We start from the raw sequence: 19,149 nt of genomic DNA on the forward strand, positions 1-19,149 counted from the left end.
GAAAAGAAAGAAGAAGCCGTCAGTGAGGATCAGACGGGAGGGTCCCCAAAACCTCTCCTCAGGAAACCATCCCCTCCCCCAACAACATTTATTTAATGGACTCCAGTACCTTAAATTTGGGAACAGGAAGGGACACATCTCGGGGTTTACTCCACAGGCGCTGCTGCCGAGGATCCCGCACGTCTCCGACTGGAAGAAACGGTCCATCCTGGAAAACGGGGAGAGGAGATAAGAGGCAATGAGTGCGCTGCTCATCCCTGTAAATTAAGGAGCGCCTGCAGCCGCGGCCCCCGGGACCTCCAACCAGGGGGGACTGAGGGCCATCACTTCAATAAGCTTTATTTGTTTTTTCCTAGGCACAAAAAGAAAGATTTTTTTTTTCTAACAGACATATTCAAACCGGTGGAGAGCCTGGTTGCTATGGATACCCGTTCTTTAATACTGGTTGTCAGGCAGAACGCCCATAGCAACCAGTCTGTCACCGGTCTTTAGCTCAAGGCTGGATTGGCACCGAGCTCTTAGTTCAATATTAACCAGATTCAGGGGGGAGACGTCACACACACCCCCTCCCCCGCAGGGACCCGCTCTGCGTCTCTTACAGTGATGTTGAATTGCACTCCATCGTAGCGGTAAACCTTCTGCGCGGCTTTGCGGAGGGCGGGGTCGAGCAGCAGTTTGTAACTCCTCCACTGGAAGCCGGCCGCCCTGTGACTCTCGCCCTCGGGCTCCATCTGGGGACATCTGACCTGTGGAGGGGACAAGGACGATGAGTACAGGGTGTCCAGACATCACCTGAGACGGAGAACCCGCGCAGTCAGGAGAGGAGAGACCGCGCAGGAAAAGCACCAGCGACATCAACAATACGACAAGACTACCCCATGAACAGCTGAGATCTGAGGCGCCGCTCATCTCCCGTGTACAGAGGATTCATGAGGAGGCGCCGCGCATCTCCCGTGTACAGAGGATTCACGAGGAGGCGCCGCTCATCTCCCGTGTACTGAGGTTTCACGAGGAGGCGCCGCTCATCTCCCGTGTACAGAGGATTCACGAGGAGGCGCCGCTCATCTCCCGTGTACAGAGGATTCACGAGGAGGCGACATCACTGATTTACGTAAAGAATATAGGAAGATCTAAGCGCAATCATGCCGGCCCCTCACCATCTTACTGACTGTCTGTCTGTTTTCTGGCCCCAGGTGAAACTATGTATCACCTGACTGCCCCTACCTCAGCCGCCACAAACCCACCCCCCCCACCAACCGCCTCAGCCGCCACCCCCCCCCCCCCACCTCAGCCGCCGCCCCCCCCCACCACCTCAGCCACCTCAGCCGCCCCCCCCCCCACCACCACCTCAGCCGCCCCCCCCACCACCACCTCAGCCACCTCAGCCGCCCCCCCCCCCACCACCACCTCAGCCACCTCAGCCGCCCCCCCCCCACCACCACCTCAGCCGCCCCCCCCACCACCACCTCAGCCACCTCAGCCGCCCCCCCCCCCCACCACCACCTCAGCCGCCGCCCCCCCCCACCACCTCAGCCACCTCAGCCGCCCCCCCCCCCCACCACCACCTCAGCCGCCCCCCCCACCACCACCTCAGCCACCTCAGCCGCCCCCCCCCCCCACCACCACCTCAGCCACCTCAGCCGCCCCCCCCCCACCACCACCTCAGCCGCCCCCCCCACCACCACCTCAGCCACCTCAGCCGCCCCCCCCCCACCACCACCTCAGCCACCTCAGCCGCCCCCCCCCCCACCACCACCTCAGCCACCTCAGCCGCCCCCCCCCCACCACCACCTCAGCCGCCCCCCCCACCACCACCTCAGCCACCTCAGCCGCCCCCCCCCCCCACCACCACCTCAGCCGCCGCCCCCCCCCACCACCACCTCAGCCGCCGCCCCCCCCCACCACCTCAGCCGCCCCCCCCCCCCACCACCACCTCAGCCGCCGCCCCCCCCCACCACCTCAGCCACCTCAGCCGCCCCCCCCCCACCACCACCTCAGCCGCCCCCCCCACCACCACCTCAGCCACCTCAGCCGCCCCCCCCCCCACCACCACCTCAGCCACCTCAGCCGCCCCCCCCCCACCACCACCTCAGCCGCCCCCCCCACCACCACCTCAGCCACCTCAGCCGCCCCCCCCCCCACCACCACCTCAGCCGCCGCCCCCCCCACCACCTCAGCCACCTCAGCCGCCCCCCCCCCCACCACCACCTCAGCCGCCCCCCCCACCACCACCTCAGCCACCTCAGCCGCCCCCCCCCCCCACCACCACCTCAGCCACCTCAGCCGCCCCCCCCCCACCACCACCTCAGCCGCCGCCCCCCCCCACCACCTCAGCCACCTCAGCCGCCCCCCCCCCCACCACCACCTCAGCCGCCCCCCCCACCACCACCTCAGCCACCTCAGCCGCCCCCCCCCCCCCACCACCACCTCAGCCACCTCAGCCGCCCCCCCCCCACCACCACCTCAGCCGCCCCCCCCACCACCACCTCAGCCACCTCAGCCGCCCCCCCCCCCCACCACCACCTCAGCCGCCCCCCCCGCCCCCCCCCCCCCCCCACCACCTCAGGTCATAATGTGATAGACTGCACGCATCTTGTGTCGGTCTCAGAGTCTGAACAGTTTCCTACAAGTGAGTTTGACCTCCAGATGTCCCTATAGAAGTCTCATCCCCTCTATACAGAGGCTTCACCTGTTCTGTCTATTAGAGAGACATCTTATAACGGTCACCGTCTCAGTGATGGTCTCGTCCCTATAAATGTGATCTCGCGTTCCCAGACAGGAGGGTCTCATCACCTACTCAGAGGGCCGGTGTCCAGTCCTCTGTAAAAGCCTCATCGCTGGAGCATGAAAACTTCTGTAACTTCCTAACAGACTTTGTGTTTGAATTTCTCACCATTTTCTAAATCTCTGCTTCCGGTCAGTGAATAGAAAGTTGTGAGGTGATCTAGGGCAGGATTCGGTTTTCTGGATGTAAACAAGAAAGTTCCTTTTCACTGACAACAAGCAGAGATCTTGAATATGGTGAGAAATGGAAACACGAAGTTACAGAACTTATTGACAGAAGACGAGACAATCTGCGTCATGTGATCTCCGGTCTGTATTCGGGAGCGGTCTCATGACTGTCTCTTTTCACTATTCAGACCTCTTACAGGAGGCTCCAGACGTCTGGCTCTAGGGATTTTGGATGCCACGCCGTTTTTCAGATGGCGACCGTCTCCTTTTCAGGGTGACCGCCCTCCCCCCCCACATCTATTGACTGTCTCTTTATGAGGACCCTCTGAGGAGTCTCTGACTGTCCCTTCCTCCAGAAGAATGTAATCTCATGTCTGGAGTCTCCAGTCTGTAACCGAGCAGTCTCATTTCAGTGACCGTCTCCTTCCACCTTGTAAATAGACAAACCTAATGTCTCATCCCCGGTGAGATCTCATGAGACCGAGACCAGAGATTTCTACCGTCTGTCTCGTTCTCGTGGACTGTCTAGGCTACAGTTTCTAGTCCCGGCTGTCTCTCTATTAATGAGAAGTCTCATGACGGTCTCATTCCCTGGTATAGAGAGACATCTATTGACTGTCTCTTTGTGAGATGTTACGGTGATATCTCGCGTCTCGGAGGACCCTCACGGATATCTGTCTCTTTGTGAGATGTTACGGGGATATCTCACGTCTCGGAGGACCCTCACTGATATCTGTCTCTTTCTTCAGGGGCCGGTCCTGGGCTCCCTCTATTAATAAGAAGTCTCATGGCCGTCTCTCGCTCCCCCCCACAGTGACTGTCTCGCTCCCGGTCACATCTTCCGCCTGTCTCCAGGATGGGACCTCCGTGGGGGTCTCTCACTATCTCGTTAGCGGTCTCTTCCCCCTTTACACTGAGGTCTCACGGTGTAAGATTCCCCGTCTAATGAACATCTCTTCATGAGGAGTCTCTGACGGTCTATTACTATCCCAGGGGCTGTCTCTTAGGTCTCCACAATCTTGCCCTCCACAGTTTTCTCCCCGCCTGTCTCCCTAGCGTCTCTCCCCCCTGGTTACATGGAGGTCTCCCGCCCCCGGCTCTGCAGTGTCATGTCGTTGGCTGTCTCCTCAGTAGACGTCTCCTGGGTGGCCCGGGTGTCTCTCAGCTCCGGGCTGGCCGCTCTTTCTCACCTGGTTGTCTCTCCGCTCCCGGCTGTCTCTTCCCCCGGATCCTCTGTGTCTCTCAGTAACGCCGCCTGCTTCTCAGGGCCGCACTTTCGCCGCAGCACGACCGCTTCTCTCTCAGCTGCTCCGTTCTCCTCCAAATTATTCCCTCCGCTTCCCCGCTACTTTATCGCCGCTCGGTGGCAGTCCATCCTCCCACCGGAAGCCTCGGTTATTAATATATCCACATGTACATCTGTGACGAATCTGTGTCCGAGCGGCCCGAGAAATCGCTTTACACGGCCCGCTCAACTCACTTCGCACTTTCTACACATAAATCTAAAAGTCAAATTATTTGTGTAGAAATTTTCTAAGCAGTTTTCCTGGTAAAAATCGTAGAGAAAATAAGATAGAAGAATGAAAAATATTAATTTATTGCCCTGTACTACTCGTCTTGTGACGAATCTGCGGATGCGGACGCTATCGTAAACGGTGATATCTGAGGAGGGAGCTAAGGCGGGCTCATACCATAGAGTACAGAGTTGGGCAGACCGCCTCCGCTCTATTATTCTCTATGACTCCAGTGGTTTTTTTTTTCCAATAAAAACAACAACTTTATTTGTCGTTAAAAGTTGAACAATGTTACTGTAAACACATTTCCAGCACAAACAATGGGGGGGGGGGGTATATTTATTTGGATTGGACTGTAAATAAAGTGACGTAATACTGACTAGTGTGACGCTACCAACTAAAATAAACACCCCCAATTTTAAAACCCCCCCACCAAAGTTGTGGGGTTGAGGTACAAGAACACAAAAATGTGGCCACGACAATTAGACAGGTCTTGGCCTGTTTGGGCTAAAAGTAAAACACAGACAATAAAGAAGTTTCCTCATGTTCTGCACACAGTACTCCAATTGTTACAGCTGCAGTTTGTTCTCCGGAGCTTCTCTTCCTACTGAAGTTGTGGACAGGGAGTTGCACCTGCAGTCGGCCATTTTGGACTGTAAAGCCTTCTGGTCACTGGGTCATAAACCTGCATGCACGAAGTTAGTGCCATAGTTGCGGCCCGGGGGCAGGCATTCCTAACACCTGAATCTCCGGACATCACCGGGGTTCTGAGTTTTTAGCTAGAGAAGTTATTGTTAACAGTGACACGGTGAACCCCGAGAGTCGTACGCATGGCCCGGAGACGCTTTATCTTTACTAGTTATTATTATTACCTCTATCTGACAAGCCCCATAAAGTCCAGATTACAAACCAGCCGCTCTTTAGGTCCCTCCCTTTTAAGCTCTGCTCCTCCCCTTTATTGAGGCTCCTCCCCTCCATGTTTGTGCGGCAGATTCCTGGTTCTCTTCCTTTTTCTCACTGATGATTTCGTTCCTTGTCATTTAAAATCAATGTCCAAACTGTAATAGAAATCAGCGCTCCATACAGTGACGTGCTGCTCTGCTTGTTGTGCCTATACATAGCAGCCAACCTGAAGAGCTGAGCTGCAGTGTAAAGCATGGGGAACAGAGCACCAGCCTGGGCCTCGGATGAGACAGTAAGTGGATTTCAGACTACCTCAGACTCCAATAAACAACGCAGCTAAGCTGGAGTCACTGATAATAGCTGTGCCCTAAAGTAGGTGCGCTAAAGAGGCGCTATGGAAGCAACACCGAAAAAAAAAAACAGGTGACGATTACACAGGGATGGGCAAAACTGGACATCTTGTGACTGTCCGGCGCCAGGAGCGGAGCTGGATTCTGTGTTTGCTCGTTACAATGAATGCTGAGGGAACCAATGTCCAATAGTCTCATTATTTACCCAACATCCTCCCTCTCCTGCTTCAGTAGAGCATCACGGCCGCTCTGATCAGCTTCTTACAGTTCTTTATAATAAAGTATCCCTTTAACTCCAATGGAACAAGACGGCAATAGGAGGAAAAACCGGGACTCGTGTCAATCTGAAGAATGGCGGCGGAAATAACGTGGCGCTGATATAACAGCCAATCAGAATTCTCCTTTTATTTTGTATCCTGCCCTGGAAGAACTTAGGCAGCACCCTGATTGGTTGGTTGGTTGGTTGGTTGCTATAGACACCACTTCACATTTATTAAAAACAGTGAAGACAAAAAGTGGAGCTGCTGCCCACAGTAACCAATCACATGTCAGTTTTGATTATCCGGGGCGCATGTTACAAGACGGAGTGTTCTTATTGGTTGATAGGAGCGACGCTTCTACTTATCGTCTTCACTGGGTTGTGGTTGCCCATAGCAACCAAGCAAATTCCAGCTTGTTTAAAACTTTAAAAATGAAAGCAACAGGCTGATCGGTTGCTCTGGGCGACAGCTCCACTTTTAATCTGAGAAAGGACTCATGTTCTATCAATTATCAGGGCCTCTGAACCTCTAAACTCCCCCTCACACTGCGGCCGTGTCTTTGTAGTGCAGATTCGCCCCATGACCCATTTACTGATCACTGCTTTAAAAACTACATTTCCCGGCAGCTCATAGCGCCAGGAAGCCGGGCACTTCCTTTTCCTTCTCACATCCCCGCTCAAAAAACTACATTTCCACACGTCCTGTGCGGCCATCCTGACTCCGCCATCTTTCCTGTAGTCCAGCGCGCTTCCGCCTTCCATAGCGCAGAGAGGAAGTTAACGCCAGATGAGGACCACACTTCCCGGCGTGCTCCGCGGCTCTGTGGGCGGGAGCTGTAGCCTTTCCTACTGGGCGGCCATGTTGGATGTGGTATTGTTATGTGTGTGTGAGTGTGAATGTGAGGGGAAGGCAGGCAGGGGAAGGGGGGCAGTTGCTTTAGGGCCCCGTTTTGGGAATCTGGGGCCACTCACGGAATCAGCCCATGCTGCTTGTGAAAGAGCGGTACCCCGTACACTCCGAGATCCGGGGACACCGAGCAGGGAGATGAGGGAGGCGGTGGGGGAGCTATAGAGGAAGGAGGAGGAGGCGCTGGGATCTGGTGACTGCAAGGAAAAGGGGTGCAACCCTCCACACCCCACGAGATCCCTCACCCCCTGTGCTCTACACTGCCCCCTGCCGGGCCCCGCGGGACACTTACTCCGCAGCAGGGAGGGGGTCACACTGATTATTGGGGCTCAGGCTCCTCCTGGAGGGTGTTGGGAGTTGGAGGATTATTTTTGGGGGCTCGTTTTTCAGTGACTTGTGTTGTGTTGGCTCCATACACCCCATTATTGAGGTACAGGACCCTCCTGGGGGTATAAAGGGAGGCGGGGGCCATAGTAAGCGGTGGTCTTTATATTATTGGGGTACAGACCCTTTCCTGTGGGATGCTGGGAGTATAACGGGAGCGGGGGCTCATTGCGGTCATCCACGTTAGGTTATTGGGGTACGGCCGGGAGGGGCTATTGTGGGGGGGCCGCTCTTAATACTCCGAGAAGATCCTCTGATCCTGATCATGATAATCCAGCGCCCCGGGCCGGCTCAGTCAGCAGCGGAGAGCAGGTCAGTCCGGGGGAGGGGTGACTGACGGACGGTGATGTTATACGATGTAACCGCTGACCGTATAAAGTGACGCTGCATCTTCGCGCTCCGCGCAGGGGCTCGTGTTTGATACAATGTTGTCATTTCGCGCCCGGTTATGACGGCCGCCGGTACTAACGCTGCTTCTTCCGTCCTCCAGGTGTGGGCGCAGTTGAGGCATCGCTCAGCCCAGTGGGAGATGTCTGGAAAGGGTCTGGGGGCTGCGCGGCGCAGGAGGACGCGCTGCCGGAAGTGTGAGGCGTGTGTGCGCAGCGAGTGCGGGGAGTGCAACTTCTGCAAGGACATGAAGAAATTCGGGGGTCCCGGGCGCATGAAGCAGTCCTGTCTGAAGAGGCAGTGCACGGCGGTAAGAACCGGCGCAGCCACCGGGGGGCGCCGCTGCATTATCGGGAGCCACAGGTAATGGGATCGGCCGCCATCTTCTCACGTCTTCTCCTCCGCAGCCCGTCCTGCCGCACACGGCCGTCTGTCTTCTCTGCGGAGATGCCGGGAAGGAAGACACGGCTCCGGATGAAGAGCAGAAGTTTAACCTCTCCCTCATGGAATGCACCATATGCAACGAGATCGTCCACCCCGGCTGTATCAAGGTACGACCCGGCCGCAGGTATTACCGCTCCGCCGGCGCCCCGCGGCATGGGAGTGATCGAGTCCATTCCACCGATCATTGGGATCCGTTATATAAGAACAAGTTCTGCAACGTTGTGTTTCCGTTCTTTACTGTTTTTAATATCTTTGCTTGCTGTCAGTGAATGGACATATTCTAGTGTAACAGCCGTACACAAACACTGCAGCGTAAGAATGAAATATATGGCGCTAGGACTTCCCCCGTGGGTCTTCGCCAGGTTCACGTTATTTTAGGCCGCGGGTTCCACGCCGCAATTATTGCATTTTGTCGCTGCTGACGTGAACTCTGGGGGGGGGTCATGAAATGTTTATATCACAAAAATCCGACATGGTGTCAGAATCGTCTTCTAGCGAGTTCTAGGAATTCCTAAATCACGTCGGGTCATAAAGGCCCAAAATATGTAAATAAAAAACAAAACCGCAGTCCCCGGACGGTAAGATATCGGACGCCGCTCACGACGGCGCCGAATCTGCAAAGCGTGGATATTGGCGCGGAGTCTGGTGTAACGTGTGTGACCGCGTTCTCATGTTTCTTCCTCCGTCTCCTCAGATGGGTAAATCTGAAGCCGTCATCGACACGGAAATCCCCAACTGCTGGGAGTGTCCGCACTGCGTGAGGGAAGGCCGGACCTGTAAGGTGAGTGCAGATATAGGGGGGGTCTCATGTGTTACCGGGGGACAGGCTCGGGGTAATAAGGGATCGGCTGTCCCTGTCCTGCAGACAGCTGACTGATCTCCTCTGACCCCGTGTCCTCGCGGCTTCATGTCAGAGATGGCGGTTCCTCATTTGGAGCCGGAAAACCTTCGTTTTTCTCTTGTCTGACAGGCAGAGCAGTAGGAGGGAATGTTCGTTATTGATTGTCACCGTGCATCTCCCAAAATGAACACGTCACAGTATGGCCCAAAAATTACACTCATTCCGCCGTCCCGCTATAGTGTAATGCCGGATGAGCAGGATTTTCCCGATACTCCGGCACTTGTCTTGTTGGGCCTGCGCGGGAGCCCGTGACTACTTGTGTTTATACTACGACCCCGATCCTTCAGAACGTCCAATAATCCGGCATGTCCGCTGTCTGGATGATCGCGCTTCTTACTCTCGGCTCTTCCTCAGGATCCGTTGGACGGTTCAGGTAAACGGCGCTTGGACAACAGGGAAGACGCGGTTCGGTGGAAACTCACAGACGATCCGGCCCCAGGAAAGAAGAAACCATCCGACGACAATCAGGGACACAAGAGGAAGAAGGAGAAGGAACCGGTGCAGGAGGCGGGAGTCAAGAAGAAGGTGCGTATACAGGATATAACCCAGCTTTCCCAGACTCCTGAGTGACCGGCTCATCCCCTGCTGCTGTTTTTCTCACCTATCGTCCCTTTTATTTTATTGCTTTTTGCAGGTGAAGTCGGAGAAAGATAAGAAAATCAAAAAGGTGCGTTCCGCGTGGAGATGGCGACGCTGGGGATTCGCGCTTGTTGTTTTTTTCCCTCTTGTCTCCCGGTAACGGTCATAACGATCCTCTTCTCCCTCCGGCAGGAACCGCAGGCGCCCTCAGAACCGGTCCAGGTGTCCGACCGATCCCACCAGCGAGAGAAGATCGAGCGCTTCAAGCAGATGTGTCAGATGTTGGAGCGCGCGCGGAGCAGCACATCCAGTTCCAGCTCTGACTCCGATTCTGACTCCGACTCCAAGGCTTCCCGGGGAAGCAGCGACACAGGCGAAGGCGGGGAGGGCCGGTCATCCCGCATCAGCTTCAGCACCAGCTCCGAGGAAGACGACGACGACGATGAGGAGGAGGAGGAAGGAGAAGGAGGAGGGGGCTCGGCCACAGACGGACAAAATGGCACCAGGAACGGCAAACAGAAATCTCCCCGGGGAAACGGCAGGGAGAAGGAGAACAGGCGAGGAGGGGGAGGAGCGGCCGTCAGGAAAGGAACATGTGGTCGCAACGCGGTGCAGGCCTTGTCCAGGACTCAGATATTAAAAAGGCCATTGGTGCCCTCCCCGCCTAAACCTCCTCCCCTCCAGCTAGAGAGACACGTGGTACGACCCCCTCCCCACAGCCCCGAGCCAGACTCCCTGCCTTTGGACAGTGGAACGGACCATGTAATGCAGAGGGGGGTCTGGCTGGCCGTCTTTAGGCATTTGGGACAAAAAGAGCTATGCGTCTGTATGCGGGTGTGCCGGACCTGGAACCGGTGGTAAGAGCGGGTGCGGGGCGGGAAGTAGTGTCCTCAGCAGACGACCATGTCCCAGTACAGCGAAGGGGCGAGAGCCGATCACTCGTTATTCCAGCCGCTGCAATCTCATTGGTTGCCGTCTCTGATTATCCGGCTCCTCAGCGGCCAATTACTTGTGGTTTGTGCGCCATTTCTACGCAGGTGCCGGACTGCTGGAATGTTTATCAGATACCGGATTAGTTTTATTTTTCTGGATTGTCAAAAATGTGGAGTTATCGGACAATGCGGCAGATTTATCAAAACTAGTAAAAACGGAAAGTGGAAGGATTAGCAACCAATCAGATTCCAGCTCTCATTGTTCAGAGGTCCTTTATATAATAAGAACATTGACCTGATTGGTTGCTCTTCGCTACTCCTCTACTTTTCTTTTGCACCAGTTTTGATACATTTCCCCCGATTTCTTATTACGGGGAATATGTGAAGCCCTAAAACTTGTTCTAACAACTGAATCTCCCCCTAATGACTGCAGGCAGCAGAATGTTATCATGTAACTCTATGGGAGCTGTGTATGTCTGTATGTAGTGAGCTCCCCCTAGTGGTGGCTGCAGGCAGCAGAATGTTATCATGTAACTCTATGGGAGCTGTATATATCTGTATATAGTGATCTCCCCCTAGTGGTGGCTGCAGGCAGCAGAATATTATCATGTAACTCTATGGGAGCTGTATATATCTGTATGTAGTGAGCTCCCCCTAGTGGTGGCTGCAGGCAGCAGAATGTTATCATGTAACTCTATGGGAGCTGTGTATATCTGTATATAGTGATCTCCCCCTAGTGGTGGCTGCAGGCAGCAGAATGTTATCATGTAATTCTATGGGAGCTGTATATATCTGTATGTAGTGAGCTCCCCCTAGTGGTGGCTGCAGGTAGCAGAATATTATTATGTAACTCTATGGGAGCTGTATATATCTGTATGTAGTGAGCTCCCCCTTGTGGTGGCTGCAAGTAGCAGAATGTTATCAGGTAACTCTATGGGAGCTGTGTATGTCTGTATATAGTGAGCTCCCTCTAGTGGTGGCTGCAGGCAGCAGAATGTTATCAGGTAACTCTATGGGAGCTGTGTATGTCTGTATATAGTGAGCTCCCCCTAGTGGTGACTGCAGGGAGAATATTATCATGTAACTCTATGGGAGCTGTATATATCTGTATGTAGTGAGCTCCCCCTTGTGGTGGCTGCAGGTAGCAGAATGTTATCATGTAACTCTATGGGAGCTGTATATATCTGTATGTAGTGAGCTCCCCCTTGTGGTGGCTGCAGGCAGCAGAATCTTATCATGTAATTCTTTGTCTATACAGAACATTTAATCCTAAATAACGATCCCTCCGTAGCTGTGGATTGATTGGGTCAGGCCATTCTTGTATCCGATCTTCTTAAACGTCTTGTCCTCGCTCTCTTGCCGGGTCCCGGCTCTTGGTCAGACGTCCGTTGATCAGCAGAGGGTTTTTCGGTCTCTATAATATTTCCAATATATATCATTTGATGTTCCAGGTGTTGTGATCGGCAGCTGTGGACATCCATTGACCTGAGCAGAAGAAAATCAATCACCCCTCCTATGTTAAGTGGTATAGTCCGAAGGCAACCGGTTAGACTAGACCTTAGTTGGACCAACATATCAGAAAAACAGCTGACGTGGCTGATCCACCGACTGCAGGGTGAGTAGTCTCAGGGATGATGGGAGTGATGGGATGAAGGCGCTGAAGGGCTCGTGATTGCTGAGCTGTGTATGAGATGATGGGAGTGTTGGGGTAATTAAGGAGCTGCGTCTAAAATGATGGGAGTTATGAAATGGATCGTAAGGGAAATTGATGTGTCTGGCATGAAGGATGTTACTGGATGCTGAGGGGTGTAGTGAGGGTTCAGCTGTGCCTGGGATGATGGGGGTAATGAGATCAAGTACTGCTGGGTGGAATAAGGTCGGATGATGGGAGTAAGGACTGCTGTATTGAGGATTGGTAGGATGGATGGTTGGGGTTGTACTGCGGTGCAGAGATGTTGCTCAGGCGATGGCAGTGACATGATGTGGGGTTGGGGGGGTTATTTGGGGGGTTTGTCCTTGGTGGACAGGATGAGTTGATTGCCCCGTCTTGAAGCTCAGTGATGCCAGTCATCGGACGTGTGAGGCGCACTGATGGGGGTCACAGTTGATTCGACTAATCTCCGCTCTTCTTCCCAGGACTGAAGGAGCTGCTGCTCGCCGGCTGCACATGGATGGCGGTCTCCTCTCTCTGGACCACCACATTCCCCTGCTTGTCTTTACTTGACCTCGGCTGGGTACAAGGGATGAAAACCTCGCACCTCCGAGAGCTGCTCTCACCCCCAAACTCAGACGGAAAAACAGGTGAGAGGCTCAGGCCCTGCAGTCATGTCCGATCCAGACTGAACTGAGAACCCTCAATGTCTAAGAGAAGGTTGGAGTTGTGTTTTTCTGATACAGTGCTCCAAATCCTCTACATAGAAAAATAATGTTATCATGTAATTCTTTATACCTACAGCCGCCACCACTAAGGGGGAGCTCGCTACATATAGATATATACAGCTCCCATAGAGTTACATGATAATAATCTGCTGCCTGCAGTCACCACTAGGGGGAGCTCACTACATACAGATATATACAGCTCCCATAGAGTTACATGATAACATTCTGCTGCCTGCAGTCACCACTAGGGGGAGCTCATTACATACAGATATATACAGCTCCCATAGAGACACATGATAACATTCTGCTGCCTGCAGCCACCACTAGGGGGAACTCACTACATACAGATATATACAGCTCCCATATAGTTACATGATAACATTCTGCTGCCTGCAGTCACCACTAGGGGGAGCTCACTACATACAGATATATACAGCCCCCATATAGTTACATGATAACATTCTGCTGCCTGCAGTCACCACTAGGGGGAGCTCACTACATACAGATATATACAGCTCCCATAGAGTTACATGATAACATTCTGCTGCCTGCAGTCACCACTAGGGGGAACTCACTACATACAGATATATACAGCTCCCATATAGTTACATGATAACATTCTGCTGCCTGCAGTCACCACTAGAGGGAGCTTACTATTTGCTGTGTTATCGTGTTCTTTGTATGATCAGTGAGCTCCCTCTAGTGGTGGCTGCAGGCAGCAGAATTTTATTTATATTTATCGGCTGTGATCCGCTTTCTTGCTCTCGGAGAGTGGTGTACACACTTCTTCTCTCCAGCAGGAGGCAGTGCCAGGTTCTATACACATCACCACGCTGTGCCCGGGCCTCTGCTGTGCAGATATCGCTGCTTCATTACACGGATGACAATCTATACCCGCGGCTTATAACTGTGCAGTGTCTGGTATCATATGGAGGAGATCAGGGGGGCGATCATGTGACAAATCCCATTGAGGAACACTTTAGTCAGCCCCACCCCAGCCTGAAATGGCTGATGCCAGCGAGCAATAGTTTGTATTTATCTGCAGAGCACATGTAGTGCCCCCACATAATGGTGTCCTAGTTCCCCCGTAGCTGAAGATTTGAGCGGTGCAGATGATTGAGTCCGTCTCTCCGTGCCGTTCATTGGTGTAGCGTCTCTGTATTTGCTTTTCAGTTGTGTCCGACCTCCGGGGTCGCCTGCCCTCCTTGTCAGAGCTGCATCTGTGCGGTCTGGAAATGGGGGACTCCGCCCTGCGCCCGCTGCTTCGTTACACTCCTCGTCTTCACCACCTGGATCTAAGTCACTGCATCCATCTGACGGATCACGGGGTCCACATACTGACCGCAGCCACCTCTCCACTAAGGGACAGCCTCACTCACCTCAACCTCGCAGGTACCTCCGTGCCTCCTCCGCGCCTCATTTCCATATATATTACCCACTTATCTTATATATGTAAGAGCCCGGACGTTTCTATTCCAGCGCCCGGTGATGGGGGAGGAGCTTTGCTCATTTATACATTATTCTTAATTATTTCCTTATCCAGGGTGTAATCGACTGACGGACCAATCTCTGGCCTTCTTTAAGCGCTGCCCCCACCTACGGCACGTCGATCTGCGTTCCTGTCGTCTCCTCACCAACGAGGGGTTTCAGCGTCTGCTCCAAGATCAGCCTCCTGAATCTGAGGGGAAACCTTTCCAGTGTGCGGAGGAGCACGTGCTGAGCCGTGAGAGCTAGCGGCAGACATTATGGCTCCCGTCAGAGCACTATTGCCCCAGGCAGGGGCTTTTCTACTGTATCTGCCTCCTTTACCGATCTGGGTGGGTTTTACGCCTGGATTTTGGAAAGGAGGTTGCACTGAAACTCCCCAACTGTTAACTTTCGAAATGCCAGCAGGTGGCAGCAGAGAGCTGTGGCCATTTCTGGTGTTAACGTGGTTATTGGCGGGGGATACGGAACTTCCTACTAGCTCGGCCTGAGAATCGGGGGTTCCACACTCTGGGTATGTTAACATAAGGGTACTGACAGGCAAAATACTATAAAGACCTCTCCAGCCCGTCCTTTATCAACCAGTAAAAAAAAATCATCCTGTTCTCCACTCCACCCACTGCGATCCCCCACATTAGTCGCAAGGCATGATGGGATTGGTCACAGCTCGCTCCAAGGGGGTGGGAGGTAGTTAAACTTGGTAAGCCTGTTAGCAAAATGTTGGTGGGCGGGGGAGGGGTCGTGGTTGGGGATGTGGGTACGCCTTTGCAGGACGAGAGCGGGGCATCTCAGATTTAATAATGCCCGGTGGTGGATGGGCAATGAATGTCATATTATAAACTAAGTCAAGCTTCTGGGAAACTAGGTACAGAACTGCAGGGCTGTGGTGTGCGCAACGTCTCGCGATCCCCGTCCGGCTTAAGAGGCTGCAGAGCGTCTGTAACCTTCTCAGGGTAATGGGGCGAGTGTTCCTGAAAACAGTGACACGGAGTATTTCTGGTCTCACGAAGATGGTTAGATCTTTATATCAGCATGTTCATCCCAAGCGGAGGGATGGTTAAGTATTCAGTTGGTAATGATGGACGCCTCTGGTTGTATTGGGGGGGGAGGCTTTGAAGAGCGTCGCTGTGCAGCTATGTATCGGGAGGGGGGACCGGAGAGAAGACTCGTCTGCAGGTGGCAGGTTACCGGCACATATCACTTCTCTCCTTCCTCCCCCTCTCTTCTCGCCGCGGGTTATAGCGGTTTCTACAATTCTGCTCTGTTAATTTTTGTTCTTTTTTTATTTTATATAAAATGTTTTTTGTATAGATCTTGTCTGATTGTCTTTTTTGTTTCTGTTTACACGTAATGAGTGGACTAATAATCCATTCTGTGTGCGCCAGATCATTCAGATCTCACCCTCAGTTTCGCTCTTATTGATCGATTTACTCGTATACAGGGGACGACTGACGTTACAAATGATTGTGACAGTTCACAGAGGAATAATAAGCCGTTATTCCAGTCAATAACAAACTTTATGGTGATCAGAACATTGGGTACCGCAATGGGGTCTCATGTCACCCCTTTTGTCTGGATAAGCGCCTCCCAACCAAGGTTCCTCAGAACAAAGCAGCAGGAAGAGCCGTCGCATTCATAGTAGGGATGGACTACTATCCTCCTGCTCAAAAGATCCTTGCCAAAGCAGACCGCAAACCTAGACAGGAATTATACAATGCTATACCCGTTCACGAAGCTCCTGGAAGGTTTTACTTTAGAAATGAGGAGTTTCTTACAGTTCACAGAATAAAGCCCTCAATGATCTTTTATACAACCCCTTTAAGGGTGCCATGATGGAAACCATTGTTGTTCCTGAGAGGAGTCATCTACATGAATGGAACGTGACATAAGATGGTGGCGCGATTATCTGCAAGGAATATGTATTTTTGCTGAGAGAATTCATCAGAAACCAAAGACAAAAAAATGTAATCGAGATTTTGAAATAATTACTTAAAAGTCCAAGGATCAAAGTGTAAAGACATATGTGCCATTCGAAGTATCACCGCTGCTCTCTAGTGAATAGACAGGCTGCATTCTCAGTGATGTCAACGCTGCTCTCTAGATAATGGACAGGCTGCATTCTCAGTGATGTCATCGCTGCTCTCTAGATAATGGACAGGCTGCATTCTCAGTGATGTCTCTGCTCTCTAGTGAATGGATAGGCTGCATTCTCTGTGATATCACCGCTGCTCTCTAGTGAATGGATAGGCTGTATTCTCAGTGATGTCACCGCTGCTCTCTAGATAATGGATAGGCTGTATTCGCAGTGATGTCACCGCTGCTCTCTAGTGAATGGATAGGCTGTAGTCTCAGTGATGTCACCGCTGCTCTAGTGAGTGGATAGGCTGCATTCTCAGTGATGTCACCGCTGCTCTCTAGTGAATGGATAGGCTGCATTCTCAGTGACGTCACTGCTGCTCTCTAGTTAATAGGCTGCATTCTCTGTGATGTCACCGCTTCATTCTTACAAGTGTCATTTCCATCATGCCCTCCCTCCATGTGATGACGTCACTGTTCTAAGTAAAGAGATTTCCTGTTCTTATCTCTTCTGCTGATAACGTCTGATCTACGTGTAAATATTCTTCTCCGGGAACATGTCGAGGAAATGCGGCTTCCTGCTCCGCCGCTGTTCTCAGATATCGGACGTCGTCTCAGCACTTCCTGCAAATTACATATCAGGAATGTCTTCTATACAGCGACAATGATATATCTGCTCCGGAGACAGTGTATCTAAGCCTCTCAGGAGGGATGTCTGCTTTATCTAAGCCCCTCAAGGGTTATATTGTCTGCGGTATCTAAGCCTCACAGGGGTGATATTGTCTGCTGTATCTAAGCCTCTCGGGAGATATTGTCTGCGGTATCTAAGCCTCTCAGGGGTGATATTGTCTGCTGTATCTAAGCCCCTCAAGGGTGATATTGTCTGCTGTATCTAAGCCTCTCAGGGGTGATCTTGTCTGCTGTATCTAAGCCTCTTAGGGGTGATATTGTCTGTTGTATCTAAGCCTTTTGTGTGGCACGATCTCACTCCTGTACTTTATACAACAAACCACAATATGGAACACAACAGGGTCATGTGTCGCTGGAGGCGCGGTAACCCATGGCAACCAGTCAAACATGTTCTCATCACTTGTGCGGACCGCACACAGGCGACATCTGATTGGCTCCTCCGCAAAGCAGCAAATTGCTTTATTAGTAGATGGTTCTGAAATGTCCTCATCAGGTCCCAGTTATGCGGGTTGAGAGCCGCCCGCGGGCACGGTTGGCACATGCAGCGCGCAGACGTTGTGTTTGGCAGCCGCTGATGCTGGGACGGTGGTATGTGTCTGGATTCCTGACAAGTGACGGAGCTGAAGTTCAGAGGAGTTCCCCAGTCACTGTCATCCACCACATCCCCTTCTCTGCATCCCTAAAAATACAAAGGGGACAGTGTGACAGGGACACACCCGACCGAGCGAAACTCACCCGTCGCTGCTGGGGGGGGGGGTCACATACAACACCACAGTCGCAATTACTTAACCTCCGTGCCCCAGACGTGTCCATGGCACCAGGCCCGTACGGCCTTAACGCCACTGCGCCCTGGACACCTGCCTGCGAATGTTACCTGAACCGGCTGTATTGGGGCAGGGTTTAGAAAAAAATAAATATTTCATCCCATCTAAGACGATGGGAGGAGGAAAGATCTGATTTGAGTCCGTTTTCTAAATTACCAGAATGTTAAAAAAAAATTCTGATACAGAGCTCCAAATCTTCTGCATAGACAGTTACATGATGAAGTTCTGTCTGACTTCCACCACTAGGGGGAGCTCCCTGCAGACAGGAATTATTGAGTACAATGTATTACGGCAAACAATCCTCTCCTGAGCTCCCCCTAGTGGTGGCTGCAGACAGAACTTTATCATGCAGGCGATTCGGAGCTCTGTATAGTCCTTGGTCACCCGGCTCTGTTTAGTGGCACAATCTAAGACCGTATGTGTTCTATTTTTACGTGGAATCTCGTACAATGTTCCCTTCTTCCTCTTCTTCAGTGAATTCTCTTATTTGGACAACCTTTTCTGCTGAGATCCTTTATACTCTTTATTAATCTGGTGATTCCACCAATTCCACGATCTCCTTTTATGAAGCCCAAAACTAAAGACCTATTCCGGATGGATCTGCACCGGTGCCCCACCGAGAGACAGGATGACAAAATTCCTTGAGCTTTAGATGCAGCCGCCTGACATTATATCCTCTACTGTACAGGGACTGCTCTTATGATGATATCGAGTCACGGTGGACCCTGGGAGCTCGTCCTGTGTGTGTCATATGATTGGGGATAAATTCCTGCAGGGGAGATGTCGTCACAGTGACTCATTCCAGCTCTGATAGCGGGTGACATCACCTGTTTTGTTTAGCTGCTTGGATTTCTATTATCCGGCGCTGTGTCATAAAAGCTGGAAAAATCCCAATGTCTCGTCCCACAGATCCAGCTCTGACTGGTTGTCTGCTCTCCCCCAATACCTATAGAGAGACCCCAACTCTGGCCTGGATAGAACCTGCATTATAACTTTATTCATTGTGTATATTGTAAAGTGGGGGCCCCCTGGCGCCGGTTTATACCACAGGGGGCAACGTTACCCCAACTGGTCCTCTGTCCATTATTTGCCCAGTGTTGGGGGGGGGGGGGTAACCTTAGCCCCCCCATCCAGGACCGCATAGCACTTACTCTATAGTAGTGGTCTCCATCCTGCGGCTCTC

At 52.5% G+C, this 19,149-nt stretch overlaps 2 protein-coding genes across 2 annotated transcripts in view; one reads left to right on the plus strand and one right to left on the minus strand.

Annotated features, from left to right (window-relative positions):
• The window catches only part of SETD1A (SET domain containing 1A, histone lysine methyltransferase), a 44,812-nt gene extending 40,132 nt beyond the window's left edge, over window positions 1-4,680 (minus strand). The window contains exons 1-3 of the mRNA XM_075830920.1: window positions 4,143-4,680; window positions 600-746; window positions 110-208 (exon numbers count right to left, since the gene is read on the minus strand). Coding sequence (XP_075687035.1) covers window positions 110-208; window positions 600-731 — 231 coding nt within the window. The 5' untranslated portion in view covers window positions 732-746; window positions 4,143-4,680. The remainder of the gene's footprint in view (window positions 1-109; window positions 209-599; window positions 747-4,142) is intronic.
• A 2,818-nt stretch (window positions 4,681-7,498) lies between these two features.
• Window positions 7,499-15,686, plus strand: FBXL19 (F-box and leucine rich repeat protein 19). Its single transcript, XM_075830921.1, has 11 exons — window positions 7,499-7,581; window positions 7,760-7,966; window positions 8,064-8,207; window positions 8,795-8,881; window positions 9,356-9,526; window positions 9,636-9,668; window positions 9,773-10,437; window positions 11,964-12,127; window positions 12,649-12,813; window positions 14,065-14,283; window positions 14,435-15,686. Exons 2-11 carry the CDS (start codon window positions 7,799-7,801, stop codon window positions 14,623-14,625), a joined length of 2,007 nt encoding a protein of 668 aa, XP_075687036.1. The 5' UTR covers window positions 7,499-7,581; window positions 7,760-7,798; the 3' UTR covers window positions 14,626-15,686.
• The last annotated feature ends 3,463 nt before the right edge of the window (window positions 15,687-19,149 follow it).

Source organism: Rhinoderma darwinii, chromosome 6 (genome assembly GCF_050947455.1).
Source record: "Rhinoderma darwinii isolate aRhiDar2 chromosome 6, aRhiDar2.hap1, whole genome shotgun sequence".
Lineage (NCBI taxonomy): Eukaryota > Metazoa > Chordata > Amphibia > Anura > Rhinodermatidae > Rhinoderma > Rhinoderma darwinii.